The sequence below is a fragment of the Hyla sarda genome, chromosome 10 (genome assembly GCF_029499605.1).
Source record: "Hyla sarda isolate aHylSar1 chromosome 10, aHylSar1.hap1, whole genome shotgun sequence".
Lineage (NCBI taxonomy): Eukaryota > Metazoa > Chordata > Amphibia > Anura > Hylidae > Hyla > Hyla sarda.
In genome coordinates this window covers 63,573,988-63,587,689 of record NC_079198.1, presented here as the reverse complement: position 1 = coordinate 63,587,689, position 13,702 = coordinate 63,573,988, and the positions used below count along the sequence as shown (strand labels likewise).

The window sequence follows — 13,702 nt, the reverse complement described above, 5'->3', positions numbered from 1 at the left end:
AAGCAAACAAAAGGTCCCATCAAAACATAAATGGTAACAATAAAAAAAAAGCACGGCGCAAAACATGAGCCATCATATATCCTTATTTATGGAAAAATAAAATTGCAGTCAGAAAAGGACAATTTCAAGTATACTAATTTAGAAAATTAAAGAAAAATTAAAAAAAACCTATATGACTTGGTATCATTGTAATCATATGGATCTAGAGAATAAAGATAACATGTCATATTTACCAAAAAGTACACTGCGTAGAAACGGAAGCCCCTGAAATTTACTTTTTTTTTTTCCTACACACAAATATATATATTTTTTTCATTTCACCATTCATTTTATGGTAAAAAGAGTGATATTATTACATAGTACAATTGGCGGGGCACAACATAAGTCCTCATATGGGTCATATGCACATGAAGTACATAGTACATATGTATTTCATATGCACCCGTACATTGCTTAATGGGGTTCTGGATATTCCTTTATAGAGCCCATAGGTTTTAATGCAGATACTATCATCATTTTAGTTAGTACATTAATGTGATTACTGTTTAATGCATATACTATCATCACTTTAGTTAGTACATTAATGTGATTCTAATATAATTGCTTGTATCCTATTGACTTGAACAACAACTGTTGTTAAAATGACATGTCCCCTAAATTCTTCTGGGCATTAAAAGCTAGATCACTGACAGCTTGGCCCACCCTTATCAACACTACTACGGCGATAAAGTGCTCCTCCAGTCTTACCTTTTAACACATTGAAAGCCTAGCTATGGATGCTGAGAAAGTGAAAGTAGATCCCCTCCTACTCATCACAACTAGCAACATCGTCTATCCATCACAACTAGTAACATGCATCAGAATGAGCGCTAAGGAATAGGACCGCCCCTTTTCAACTCCGCTACAGCACTACAGTGCTTGTATTCACTCATTCATTAGAAGTGCTCCACCGAGTCCACTCTGAAGCGTGATCTGATATAACTCTGCTTGCGCTACAAACTGATAGGGTAACTTAGGCATAAAGAAAAGTGAATATCTGTAAATGTTTTTGGTAATATATGTTATTAATGTTCTGTCCTTATACTATTACCTGTAACTTTGATTTTAAGAATCAGTTTTTATGTGTTAATCTTTTTAAATGTGCTACTCCTGTCATTGTGAATACCCTGATGCACGTAACCTTTGTAAGTTCGTTATGGACTGGAAATGCATTGATTTGTGCTAATAAACCTATCCTCATGAATAAGACTCGATGTATTAGCTCCTGTTTTGTATGAAAGGACCAGCACTGTGGAAAGTTCCTTTTTGCTACATTTCAAGTTTCAAAGGATGATTCAAGACATGGTTTAATTGCTGTGGATTTGCAGTACCCAGGGCCCATGGTTCTATTAATCCCTATCAACCTATGTCACTCCGTTCATTCACTGTTAATTTCTATAATTTTATGTTTTTAAGCAATTTTTAATTTAACAGAAAGGGCTGCTGGTCATGTCTGAATCACACAGGTCTATGCAAGCAAAAATATTTGATTTTGTACAATACAAAGGATGTTCTTTAAACTTGTATAGCTTAGCATGTTTAATATTTGTTATCTTATTGTTGTTTTATCTAGTTTTTGTTCATTGTATCAACTACTATAAATAATTTAAAAAAACAATTCCCTTCCCAGCAGTCTCTGCTACTAGCAATTATGTATTATCACTAAAATATCATATCAGGCAACATCAAAACTTGAGGGTGTTCCCATCGAACCATTTTTCCCATTCCAAGAACAACAAGAAAGGTTTATTAGCTGGAATACACAATATTACTGTTCTTATCTGTCAAGGAATAATAATCCTTGAACCAGAGGTTAGGAAACTGACACAATAAGTTTGGTTTCAATCTACAAATTGTCAATTAAGACAGAAAGATAATTGATGAAATACGCACCCTGCTAAATGCCATTAAAAAGTCAAGCCTCCCGGAATGCCTCATGCAGTGCCGTAGCTTCCAGTAAATGAGATGTTCCCATGCAAACACCAGAAGACTCAGTCCCATCGCAACTAGAAGCATGTAGAAGACCCCAGCCATGTTATCAATGTCCAGTTTGCTGCTCATAACTTCAATCTTGTCATTGTGACAAATCCCCGATAGCCACAGTCTTTCCAGCATCTCAATCTCATCTGTAGTGAGAAATTCACAAGATACAAAAAACATGAATCATATTTGAAAAATATATGCAAATCTGTATTAGTTAAAAGCAGTATAACCCATTTGAGAGATAAAAAAAATGCCCCTAAAAACTGGATAGGCATTGACACGATAATGTCAAGTATTTGTATAAATACAGATACTGCATGAAGTGAACTAATGTGCAAGAACAGTAGAGAATACTATTTAAATAAGTGAACAGATTCAGAAGAACAGTACAAGAGGATTTGCTATTAATAATATGGTATGCCTTCCTAAAGAATACATTTTTAAAACATTCCTAAAGCTTTAGACATCTTTAAAATCTGAAGGGTAACAAATCCCCGAGAACTAGTGGAACATGAAAAGTCTTGGAGAGTGGAGTAGAAGCTTTACAAGGATGTAAGTCTAAAATTGTTGGAACAAAAGAATAGGACCTCCAACGTGTCGACGGGATTCAAACCTGCGCTTTGAATCCCATCGACACGTAGGAGGTACTATTCTTTTGTTACATTGATTTGGACGTGGAGCAGCTGCAGATGCCTTGCTATCATTGCCTTTTCCCATTGTTGCACTTGGTTGAGTGTAACCTGTTGCGGTAAACGCTATCTATGCTCAGGCTAACTGTGTGCAATAATGGTATCACACTACGGAGCGCTGTCTGTCCTTTGTTTCAGTTAAAACTGTTGGAGGAATTCAGAGCATAGGATGTTAGACAGGGACCAGAAATGAGGGAGGATATGTAGGGAGATGTAGAGAGAGTTTGGAGAGGAGAGAGTTTGAATGGGAAGGAGAGATCAGTAAAGAGTAAAGTAAAGGGAGGTATCTAAAAATGTTTTTGAGGTGCAAGTTTCATAAAGGGTTAAGCCCCCACACAGTGCTCACCTAAATAAATGTAGTCAACATGATCTATAGTCAGACAAGATACTAGCTACGTAAGAATATGAGGAGAGAGTGGCAGGTTTGAGACTTGGTTCTGAGCATGCGTCAAAAAGTAGGAGGTCCAGAGTAGACAGGCTTCTAGGGAAAAGCTCCACCGCTCCCATGCCAAGAGAAAGAGCCCAAAATTCCAGTATAGTTGAACTGCATGTGATATTAATATTGCCAAATTGAGCTACAAGCACTAGAGCAGTGCAAGGTGTGCTGCGAGCTGGCGGTTCTCACACCTAGCCTGGTAAAGGTTAGACGAGCTGCAATGCATACTGTATGCATCACCACTGACCTCACATGGCAAGGTACAAAAGTATGTGTACCCTGATCAAGGAATATGAGTTAAGCAGTGATGCAAATAGTTTCCATCTCACATGGTGTAGTTTGAGAGCAAAAAGAATGCAGCTCATCTTACAAGCAGAATGGACCTGTTGGGAAAATGCAATGTTGCCTGTAAATGACTGATTAAATATTTTTTTTTACAGCTTACAGAGTGTAGCCTATATCAAATGGCCACAAAACAACTGTTTATAGTGTCTTTAATATGACCAGAACAACTGGCCATGTTACAAGTCAAACCACATAACCTTGTACATGGTCTGAGTAGTGATGAGCGGCAGGAGCCATATTTTAATTTCTGATATTTCACGAATATATGGACGAATATTCGTCCTATGATTGCGACCTTCGCATATTCGCTATGTTCTTTCCCTTTTTTTTCATGCGAAAATTCGTAATGAAATTAGCACAGTGCGCATTATATCTTTCACCTAAAAGAAGGAAGGGATCAGTGTCCTCTGGAAGTGCGGATATTCGTGAATATTTGCATATTCACATATACGAAACATTCTTGCTCCACACCGACTCACAAAGTAAATAATATTGGAGCCTTCTTTGGACCACAAGCTGAAAGCAGGGAAGGATGATATATATATATATTTTTTTACACAGTACACATCATTGTTGCCATGTGCACTGTGAAGAAAAAAAAAAACAATATTCGTCATTACGAATATATTGGGCTATATTCTAAATATTCGTAAAATCGCGAAGTGCTGATATTTGCGATAAAAATTAGCATTTTGATTATTTGCGCTCAACACTAGGTCTGAGTAATGGGGCTGTAAATGGACTTTAAAGTTTTCACTTAAAATTAACATGAACAAAGGAATACAGGAGCCAATATTCACTGAGCAGATGACATATGTCCATGAGATCCATTATTATATAAGTAAACAAGGTACAAGGTACCAAATAAATCACATTCTCCTAGAAGGGGACTATTTTGGGACATGACCAAAATAAATGGAGTAAGGAACCTTGTTTGTGCACAAAGTCTCCAACAAAGTGAAGAACAATCAGGAAACATCTTACTTTACACCTCAGCAGTATGGTACAGTTCATAATCTGTTTTTTATAAATGCTTCCATATGTTGGGAGCAAGGAAGCCCTTTATGTGCCCATTTAAAGGAGATTTCCCAGTTGTAGGTCGTAAATGTAATTACTAGGTCTTTAAAACAGATTCAATAGGGACTTGTTTCCAGGAATATCACTGTGTTATCCATCTTATTTTTTTTATTTGCCTTTACAAAATACAGAAAAGAAGGCTATTGAAAGTATGAATAACTGTTTGGATAGAGTTTAAGTAGTGCATTATCTGTAAATATTTATAGATGTCCTGTATAGCTATTGAGAAGATAAACTGAACTACTTGGAATGAGCTAAGTTATCTCCTCTTCCATACTTGAGGTATAGGAAGAAAACAGGGATTTTCAATGAACTTTTCAATGTGTACACCAGTACAAAGATACAAAGATAATAAAAATAATAGTAATGTTATTGTTAAGGAAATTTATTGTTATATGGAATTTTTCCGTTGCTTCATTTTGGCCTCCCTCAATATATATACACTGGGGAAATTTTTGTCTTAGAAAGTCTGTGTGTAGCAGGAGCCTCCATTATCGATCGGAGCTAGGACCACCTAGAAGAATGAATGTGTTTATTCTTTTGACAGGTCCAGAATTTCCCCAGCAGAAATTCCAGTGAGCACAGTGCAGCAGAATCCCATAAAAAAATTGTGGGAATCTGCTGCAAGCATAAATGCCAACTGACTCATGCTGCTTTTATGTGCACTTATCTATACAAGATGTCTGGACCTTTGTACAAATCAAGCATTTTTTTATCTTTCATTTCATTCCTAATTCTTAATAGATTGCAAGCTCTTGTGAGCAAGGCCCTCACTCCTCTTGTTTAATCTTTCATAAAGTCGTTTACTCTGTAATGTCTCATTTTGTCTGTACATGTAATCTCTGAAATGTAAAGTGCTGCGTAGTATATTGACACTATACCAGCAAAGATTATTATTATTATTATTATTATTATTATTTCACATTATTGTGTAATATTGTTTGATATGGAAATTGTTTTATTTTTTACTTGAACACCACATCCCTTCCAGCCAATAATACTATGCATAATATTACAATATAACAGATGTAATTTATGCATGCATATTAGCTGACTTTCAGTTACATTAATAGAAAATGATTATAATATTTTTTAATTAACATAAAAAGCCTTAATATATATTAGACACATGAAACATTTTCAAATGCTTGTGATGAAAATTATTGGACGTAGCGCCAAGACAAGATTTTTTTTAACTCAGTTACAATACCCAAGCCTATTTATTATGAAATAATATAACCTGAAAAAAGGAATAATGTATTTTCCCAGATGAGGGGTTTATTTCCCAACCACTAACTTGTCAATTCTGTTTACGGGGGAATCTGCAATGTGGAGATGCAGTCTACTTGTTTGTCTTTGTATGGTTGCAGGATTCACAGCCCCATTAGAGGCTACAATGAGTTGGTGTCATGACCTTCACTCGACTGGAAATCAATTCATAAACCCATCAGAAGCTACAATGTAAATTGCTGTCATAACAGGAAATTATCTTTTCATGTAATGAACAGGACGTCCACCATCATGCCAGTTCATGAAACTGCTTGTGGTCTCAGGAGCGATGTTCGGTATCAACAAGTCAGAATGTCAATGCATTAATATTGTAAGGAGGAATTGTTAAGTAATAAATATTGTCAGAATACTGACTTACTCTTAAAATCAAGGTATCAATGTAAAACTGCAAATGTTGTAAGGTTGTAGAACAAGGATCTGTTGTGGATCAGGATGCCTAAAGATGAAAGGGGTTAGCGTCCTTATTCATCCTAATCCTTCTTCTCAGCTACTCACTACATTGATAGGCACGGTTGACAAGTGGTAATGGTATATCTGTGTTTCTTCATGTTAATTCATTGTTAATTCTTTAGGAACTAGAAGATCTAATACAGTATTATGTTTGCTACTTGGATGTACTGTATTATAACTACCTGGCTCTTACTCTTTCCTTCAAATGCCATCCCCTCTATCATCATAGATGACATTAACATACCCTTTGAGACATGCCATTCAGTTGTCTCTAAACTTTACTTATTTCCTCTTCAGACCCTCATAATGGTTCTCCACTGCCATTCAACAGATGGCCATACTCTATACCTCACTATTAGTGATGTCGCAAACATAACATTTTCGGTTCACGAACCGTGAACGTCCGCAAGAGTTCGCGAACCGGGTGAACCGCCATTGACTTCAATGGGCAGGTGAATTTTAAAACCCACAGGGACTCTTTCTGGCCACAATAGTGATTTAAAAGTTGTTTCAAGGGGACTAACACCTGGACTGTGGTGTGCCGTAGTGGGATCCATAGCAAAAATCCCATGGAATATTACATAGTTGATGCAGATTCTGGTTTTAATCCATAAAGGGCATAAATCACCTATTATTCCTAAATGGTTTGGAATAACGTGCTTTAGCCCCCTTTAGGCAGCACATGGAGCCCCCCTTTAGGCATCACATAGTTAGATTCCCCCCTTTAGACAGCACTTAGACTCCCCCATATTAGGCAGCACATAGTTAGAGCCTCCCTTTAGGCAGCACATAGTTAGATCCCCCCCTTTAGGCATCACGTAGATTCACCCATGTTAGGCAGCACATAATTAGAGCTCCCCTTTAGGCAACACATAAGATTCCCCCATATTAGGCAGCACATAGTTAGAGCCACCCTTGAGGCAGCACATAGTGGGATTTGAACAAGGCCCCAGCGCTGCAAGGCAGCAGTGCTAACCTCTGAGCCACCATGCTACCCTTAGCATACATCTAATATCCACGGTTGCAAAAATGGACAGAGATGTCAGCAGAGAGTACCTGAAAAATTAGGCATGTACACATGCCTGAAAAATTTGGTATTGTTGCAGCCGCTTCTGTAGCAGTGGCCATAAAAATTGCAGCACCATAACAATTGCAGCAGCAGAGGCCAGAATAATTAGGCATGTACACATGGATGAAAAATTAGGTATTGACGCAGCCACATCTGTAGTAGCAGCTAGAAAAATTGCAGTACCAGAAAAAGTGCAGTAGCAGAGGCCAGAAAAATTAGGCATGTACACCTGGCTGGAAAATTTGGTATTGTCGCAGCTGTAGCAGCGGCCATAAAAATTGCAGCACCACAACAAGTGCAGCAGCAGAGGCCAGAAAAATTAGGCATGTACACCTGGCTGGAAAATTTGGTATTGTTTGTTTTGCCAGGCAGAAAGTGCCCTAAAACATTGGGCTTGAACCCTAGTTGGTGGCGGATAAGTCACGCAAGTCATCCGGCATTCAGAGTTCAAATACAGGACCATTTTTAGCCCAAGGCAGCTCATCTGATCAGGCCTTGTTCAGTTAAATGTATCGCCCAGTGTCAGTCCCTTCGGGATCCATCCCTCATTCATCTTAAGAAAGGTGAGGTAATCCAGACTTTTTTGACCAAGGCGACTCCTCTTCTCAGTGACAATACCTCCTGCTGTACTGAAGGTCATTTCTGACAAGACACTTGAAGCGGGACAGGCCAGAAGTTCGAGCGCAAATTGGGATAGCTCAGGCCACAAGTCAAGCCAGCACACCCAGTAGTGAAGGGGTTCATCGCTCCTCAGAGTGTCGATATCTGCGGTTAAGGCCAAGTAGTCTGCTACCTGTCGGTCAAGTCGTTCTCTGATGGTGGACCCCGAAGGGCTGTGGCGATGCGTAGGACTTAAAAAGCTCTGCATGTCCTCCATCAACAGCATGTCTGTACAGCATCCTGTCCTTGCCGGCATGTTCGTGGGAGGAGGAGGAGGAGGATTACTTTCACCTCTTGCCCTGTTAGATCCCTGTTGTGCTGTGACATGACCCTTATACACTGTGTACAGCATACTTCTTAATTTATTTTGGACCTGCTGAAACCTTTCCGCCTTGCTGTAATGCGGTAACATGTCAGGCACTTTATGTTTATATCGGGGGTCTAGTAGCGTGGACACCCAGTACAGGTCGTTCTCCTTCATCCTTTTTATACGAGAGTCCTTCAACAGGCACGACAGCATGAAAGACCCCATTTGCACAAGGACGGATGCCGAGCTACTCATGTCCCGTTCCTCATCCTCAGTGATGTCAGGGAAGGTATAATCTTCTTTCCCCCAGCCATGTACAACACCACGGAAACCAGATAGGTGACAAGGAGCACCCTGGGATGCCTGCTGTGGTTGGTCTTCCTCCTCCTCTTCAAAGCCACATTCCTCCTCTGACTCCTCTTCCTCACAATCCTCTTCCAGCGTTGCCGCAGGTCCAGCAAGCGATGCTGATAAGGCTGTTTCTGGTGGTGATGGTGTTCACAACTCTTCCTCTTCACGCTCACCTACTGCCTGATCCAGCACTCTTCGCAGGGCACGCTCCAGGAAGAAAACAAATGGTATGATGTCGCTGATGGTGCCTTCTGTGCGACTGACCAGGTTTGTCACCTCCTCAAAAGGACGCATGAGCTTACAGGCATTGCGCATGAGCCTCCAGTAACGTGGCAAAAAAATTCCCAGCTCCGCAGATGATGTCCTAGCACCCCGGTCATACAAATATTCGTTGACGGCTTTTTCTTGTTGGAGCAGGCGGTCGAACATTAGGAGTCTTGAATTCCAACGTGTCGGGCTGTCGCAAATCAAGCGCCTCACTGGCATATTGTTTCGCCGCTGGATATCTGACAAGTGCGCCATGGCCGTTTAGGAACGCCTGAAATGGCCACACACCTTCCTGGACTGCTTCAGGACATCCTGTAAGCTTGGATACTTGAGCACAAAGCGTTGTACAATCAGATTAAACACATGTGACATGCACGGCACATGTGTCAACTTGCCCAACCTCAATGCCGCCAAAAAATGTGTTCCGTTGTCACAAACCACCTTGCCGATTTCCAGTTGGTGCGGAGTCAGCCACTGGTCCACCTGTGCGTTCAGGGCCGACAGGAGCGCTGGTGCGGTGTGACTCTCCGCTTTGAAGCAAGTCAACCCCAAGATGGCATGACACTGCCGCATCCGGGATGTGGAATAGCACCTGGGGAGATGGGGGGGGGGTGCCGGTGATGTGGAGCAAGACGCAGCAGTGGAAGAGGATTCGGCCGAGGATTTTATGGAAGAGGATGGAGTAGGAGGAGTAGAGGAGGTGGCAGCAGGCCTGCCTGCATGTCGTGGCGGTGTCACCCACTCCCCTGCAGAGCCACGCATTTCATGCTTGGCAGCCGTCACCAGGTTTACCCAATGAGCAGTGTAGGTGATATACCTGCCCTGACCATGCTTTGCAGACCAGGTATCAGTGGTCAGATGGACCCTTGCCTCTACACTGTGTGCCAGACATGCAATAATTTCCTTTTGCACAATGGAGTAAAGGTTGGTGATTGCCTTTTGTGCCAAAAAATTTTGCCCGGGTACCTTCCACTGCGGTGTCCCAATGGCTACAAATTTTTTAAAGGCCTCAGACTCCACCAGCTTGTATGGTAAAAGCTGGCGGGCTAGCAATTCCAACAAGCCAGTTGTCAGACGCCGGGCTAGGGGGTGACTTTAGACATTGTCTTCTTGCGCTCAAACATCTCCATGACAGACACCTGACTGTGGGCAGATGAGCAGGAACTGCTCAAGGCGAGAGACAGAGAGGTGGATGGTTGAGAGGAGGCAAGGAGGGCAGCAGTGGTTGACCTGGCTGAAGATGCTGGACCAGGAGGAGGATGGCGGCTTTGACTTTGTGTGCTGCTCGTACTGATGTGTTGATCCCATAGGCGTTTGTGATGTGACATCATGTGCCTTCGCAAAGCAGTTGTGCCTAGGTGGGTGTTGGACTTCCCGTGACTCAGTTTCTTCTTGCACAGGTTGCAAATGGCCTCGCTGTTGTCAGAGGCAGACACACAAAAAAAATGCCACACTGCTGAGCTCTGCGATAACGGCATTCTGATGGTGACAACAGCATGCGTTGATTGGCGTCCCGTCTGGCTGACCCCGGGTGCCGATGCATGCTGTCTGACTGTGCCACTAGCTGCTTGCGATGACCTCCCCCTGCTTCCAACTTGTCTCCTCCTCCTCTCTGTCTCCCCATCTGAACTTTCCCCCTCTTCTTCTCTTCTAGCAGGCATCCACGTGGCATCCATGGACACATTGTCATCATCAACACCTTCACCGCTATCTGACACCTCAAGAAAGGAAGCAGCAACGGGTACAACATCATCATCACACCGTACGTCCATGTGTGTAATGCTGCCTGACTGAGACATACCCCTGTTAACTACATCCTCTGGCAATATTGGTTGTGCATCACTCATGTCTTAAAACTGATGTGTAAATAACTCCTCTGACGTGAAGTAAGAGTAAAGCTGCTGTGGTGCTAGTGTTGGTGATGGCGGCATGCGGGCAAGTGGTAGCATGAGAGGTGCCCGAAGCTAAGCTAGAGGAGGAGAAGGACGGTGCGTCAAGGTTCCGAGCGAAAGCTTTAGTAGTAGATTGGGTGTCTTGTGATAGCCAGTCAACTAAGTCCTCAGAACTTTGGGGGTTCAGGGTACGTGGACTCTGAACACTGGCCATTCTAGGGCCAAAGGGAATCCCAGCACCACGACGGCCCCTGCGGGGTGGCCTTCCTCTGCCTGGTATTTTTTGGTTAAATTTACACAAGTGTCACACCTAATGTGATTTGCACTAGGGTGACACAATTTGCCCTGCAGGCAAGAAAAATGGCAACTGTGACGTGAACTAACAGTGACGGCTGATTTTATTTAACAGCCAAAAAAGGTTTTTTTTTTTTATTTGCGCAACTGTCGCACCTAATGTGATTTGCACTAGGGTGACACAATTTGCCCTGAAGGCAGGAAAAATGGCAACTGTGACGTGAACTAACAATGACGGCTGATTTTATTTAACAGCCAAATAAGGTATATTTTTTTAATTTGCGCAACTGTTGCACCTAATGTGATTTGCACTAGGGTGACACAATTTGCCCTGAAGGCAGGAAAAATGGCAACTGTGACGTGAACTAACAGTGACAGCTGATTTTATTTAACAGCCAAATTTTATTTTTTTTTTAATATGCGCAACTGTCGCACCTAATGGGATTTGCACTAGGGGGACACAATTTTCCCTACAGGCAGGAAAAATGGCAACTGTGACGTGAACTAACAGTGACAGCTGATTTTATGTAACAGCCAAAAAAAGGTATTTTTTTTAATTTGCGCAACTGTCACACCTAATGTGATTTGCACTAGGGTGACACAGTTTGCCCTGCAGGCAGGAAAAATGTCAACTGTGACGTGAACTAACAGTGATGGCTGATTTTCTTTAACAGCCAAAAAAGTTTTTTTTTTTTTTAATTTGCACAACTGTCACACCTAATGGGATTTGCACTAGTGTGACAATGAGCAAAAAAACTTGCCAGCGGGGTTCCCCTTTTATGCAGTGGTCCCCAACCAGGGAACCTACAGCTTTTGCAAAACACACGGACTGATATCTTTCAGCCCTTTGAAAACTGTAGCAGTTAGTTGCTTGAAGGAACTTAAGTTTTATACTGGAGTACCCCTTTTAACCAGCGGTTCCCTCCCAACCAGGGTGCCTCCAGCTGTTGCAAGACTAATGGACTGATATCTTTCAGCCCTTTTAATACTGTAGTAGATAGTTGCTTGAAGGAACTTAAGTTTGATTCTGGAGTACCCCTTTTAACCAGCGGTTCCCTCCCAACCAGGACTGATATCTTTCAGCCCTAAAAAGGGCTTTTTTGGGTGCTGTCCTTAAAGCAGATGTTACACTAGTGCTTTAGGAGTAAACTGGACCCTGAATACACCCCCTAGCAGCAACCTAGCTATCGCTTTCCATATACAGCAGGAGCAGCTTCTCTCTCCACTTCCTAAGCCTGCAGCATGCTGAATGATGCTAAAATGGTGTCCGTGCAAGAGGTAGGAGGGTCTGGAAGGGAGGGACTGATGCTGATTGGCTGTAATGGGTCTGCTGACTCTGACTCATAGAGTCAAAGTTTACTGCAATGTTAAAGTATAGGGGACGGATCGAACTTCACATATGTTCACACGGCGATGCGAACGCGAACATGCAAAATTTGCTGGGAACTGTTCGCCGGCGAACAATTCGCGACATCTCTACTCCCTATTACTCACCTATGAACCACATCTAACTTCTCAAACTCACCTCTCTGACATAACCTGCTTATTATGTATTTGCTACTCTCTACTCAGTCCAGACTGTACCACATCCCAATGAAAAGAGACTTTTTACTCTTTTCTACCAATCTTTAGATCATCACCTCTTCTACCAATCTCTATATCTTCACTTCATGACGCAGCCATAGACATGGACTTCTATAACACTGCAGTTACTTAGTCAGGTTGTCCTGCACTTAAGACTTTTTCTTAGACAATAGTAAGCAATGATGTGCTTCTTCCAAACAGGAGTGCTTCTTCCACCTCAAGACTGTGTGGATCTCAGCAGGCAATCCATAGACAATAGACATATCCCCTATCCTATGGACAATGGTGGGACAATCCCTTAAAGCCTTTAACTCAGATGGCATTCTCATACACAGTAGCACTTGGTAAATTAATAGACAGCCTTGGCACATCAATCTTACTAAGGCAAGTGACAGTCTGAAAGAACAGTAGTTCTCATTTTGAAATCTACACTCCTCTCATTTTTGAAAGGGCCTCTGATAAATGAAAGAAGCGATCTGATTGGTTGATATAGGCAATTCAGCATTTTTTCCTCTGGACAGGTTTTGATGAATACCCCGCCCCCCCGGTTCTTTTCCCATAAATTGCTTCTCCACCAATACTGATTAAAAACTCCTCCCTACCAGTCCCAATCCCATCCCTTCTCTGTTTATCCTGGCCCTATCCCATTTCTTCAACCTTCCACTAGCCACTGGTATCACCCCTTCTTCTTTTAAACATGCTACCATTACACAAATCCTTAAGAATCCCTTCTGTGATCCATCCTGTTTGTTTAGCTGCTGTCCCACTTTTCAAACCCCATTTGAATTAAACCTCCTTGAACAGCATGTCTTCTAAGACTATGCTGACATCTCTCATCCAACTCTCTTTTCTGTTGTCTTCTATCTGGTTCCACCTCCACCTCTCTACTAAAACTGCCATAATTAAAGTTACTAATGACCTGCTATCTGTCAAAGCCTCACAACATTACTCTGGCCTCCTTTTCAGGGG

At 41.9% G+C, this 13,702-nt stretch overlaps 1 protein-coding gene across 5 annotated transcripts in view; it reads right to left on the bottom strand.

The window, feature by feature from the left end:
- Positions 1 to 13,702, bottom strand: part of GRIN2D (glutamate ionotropic receptor NMDA type subunit 2D) — an 855,799-nt gene that overhangs the window by 39,550 nt on the left and 802,547 nt on the right. For all 5 annotated transcript variants that reach the window (XM_056544763.1, XM_056544766.1, XM_056544762.1 and 2 more), the window contains one exon: positions 1,933 to 2,165. In XM_056544763.1, coding sequence (XP_056400738.1) covers positions 1,933 to 2,165 — 233 coding nt within the window. The remainder of the gene's footprint in view (positions 1 to 1,932; positions 2,166 to 13,702) is intronic.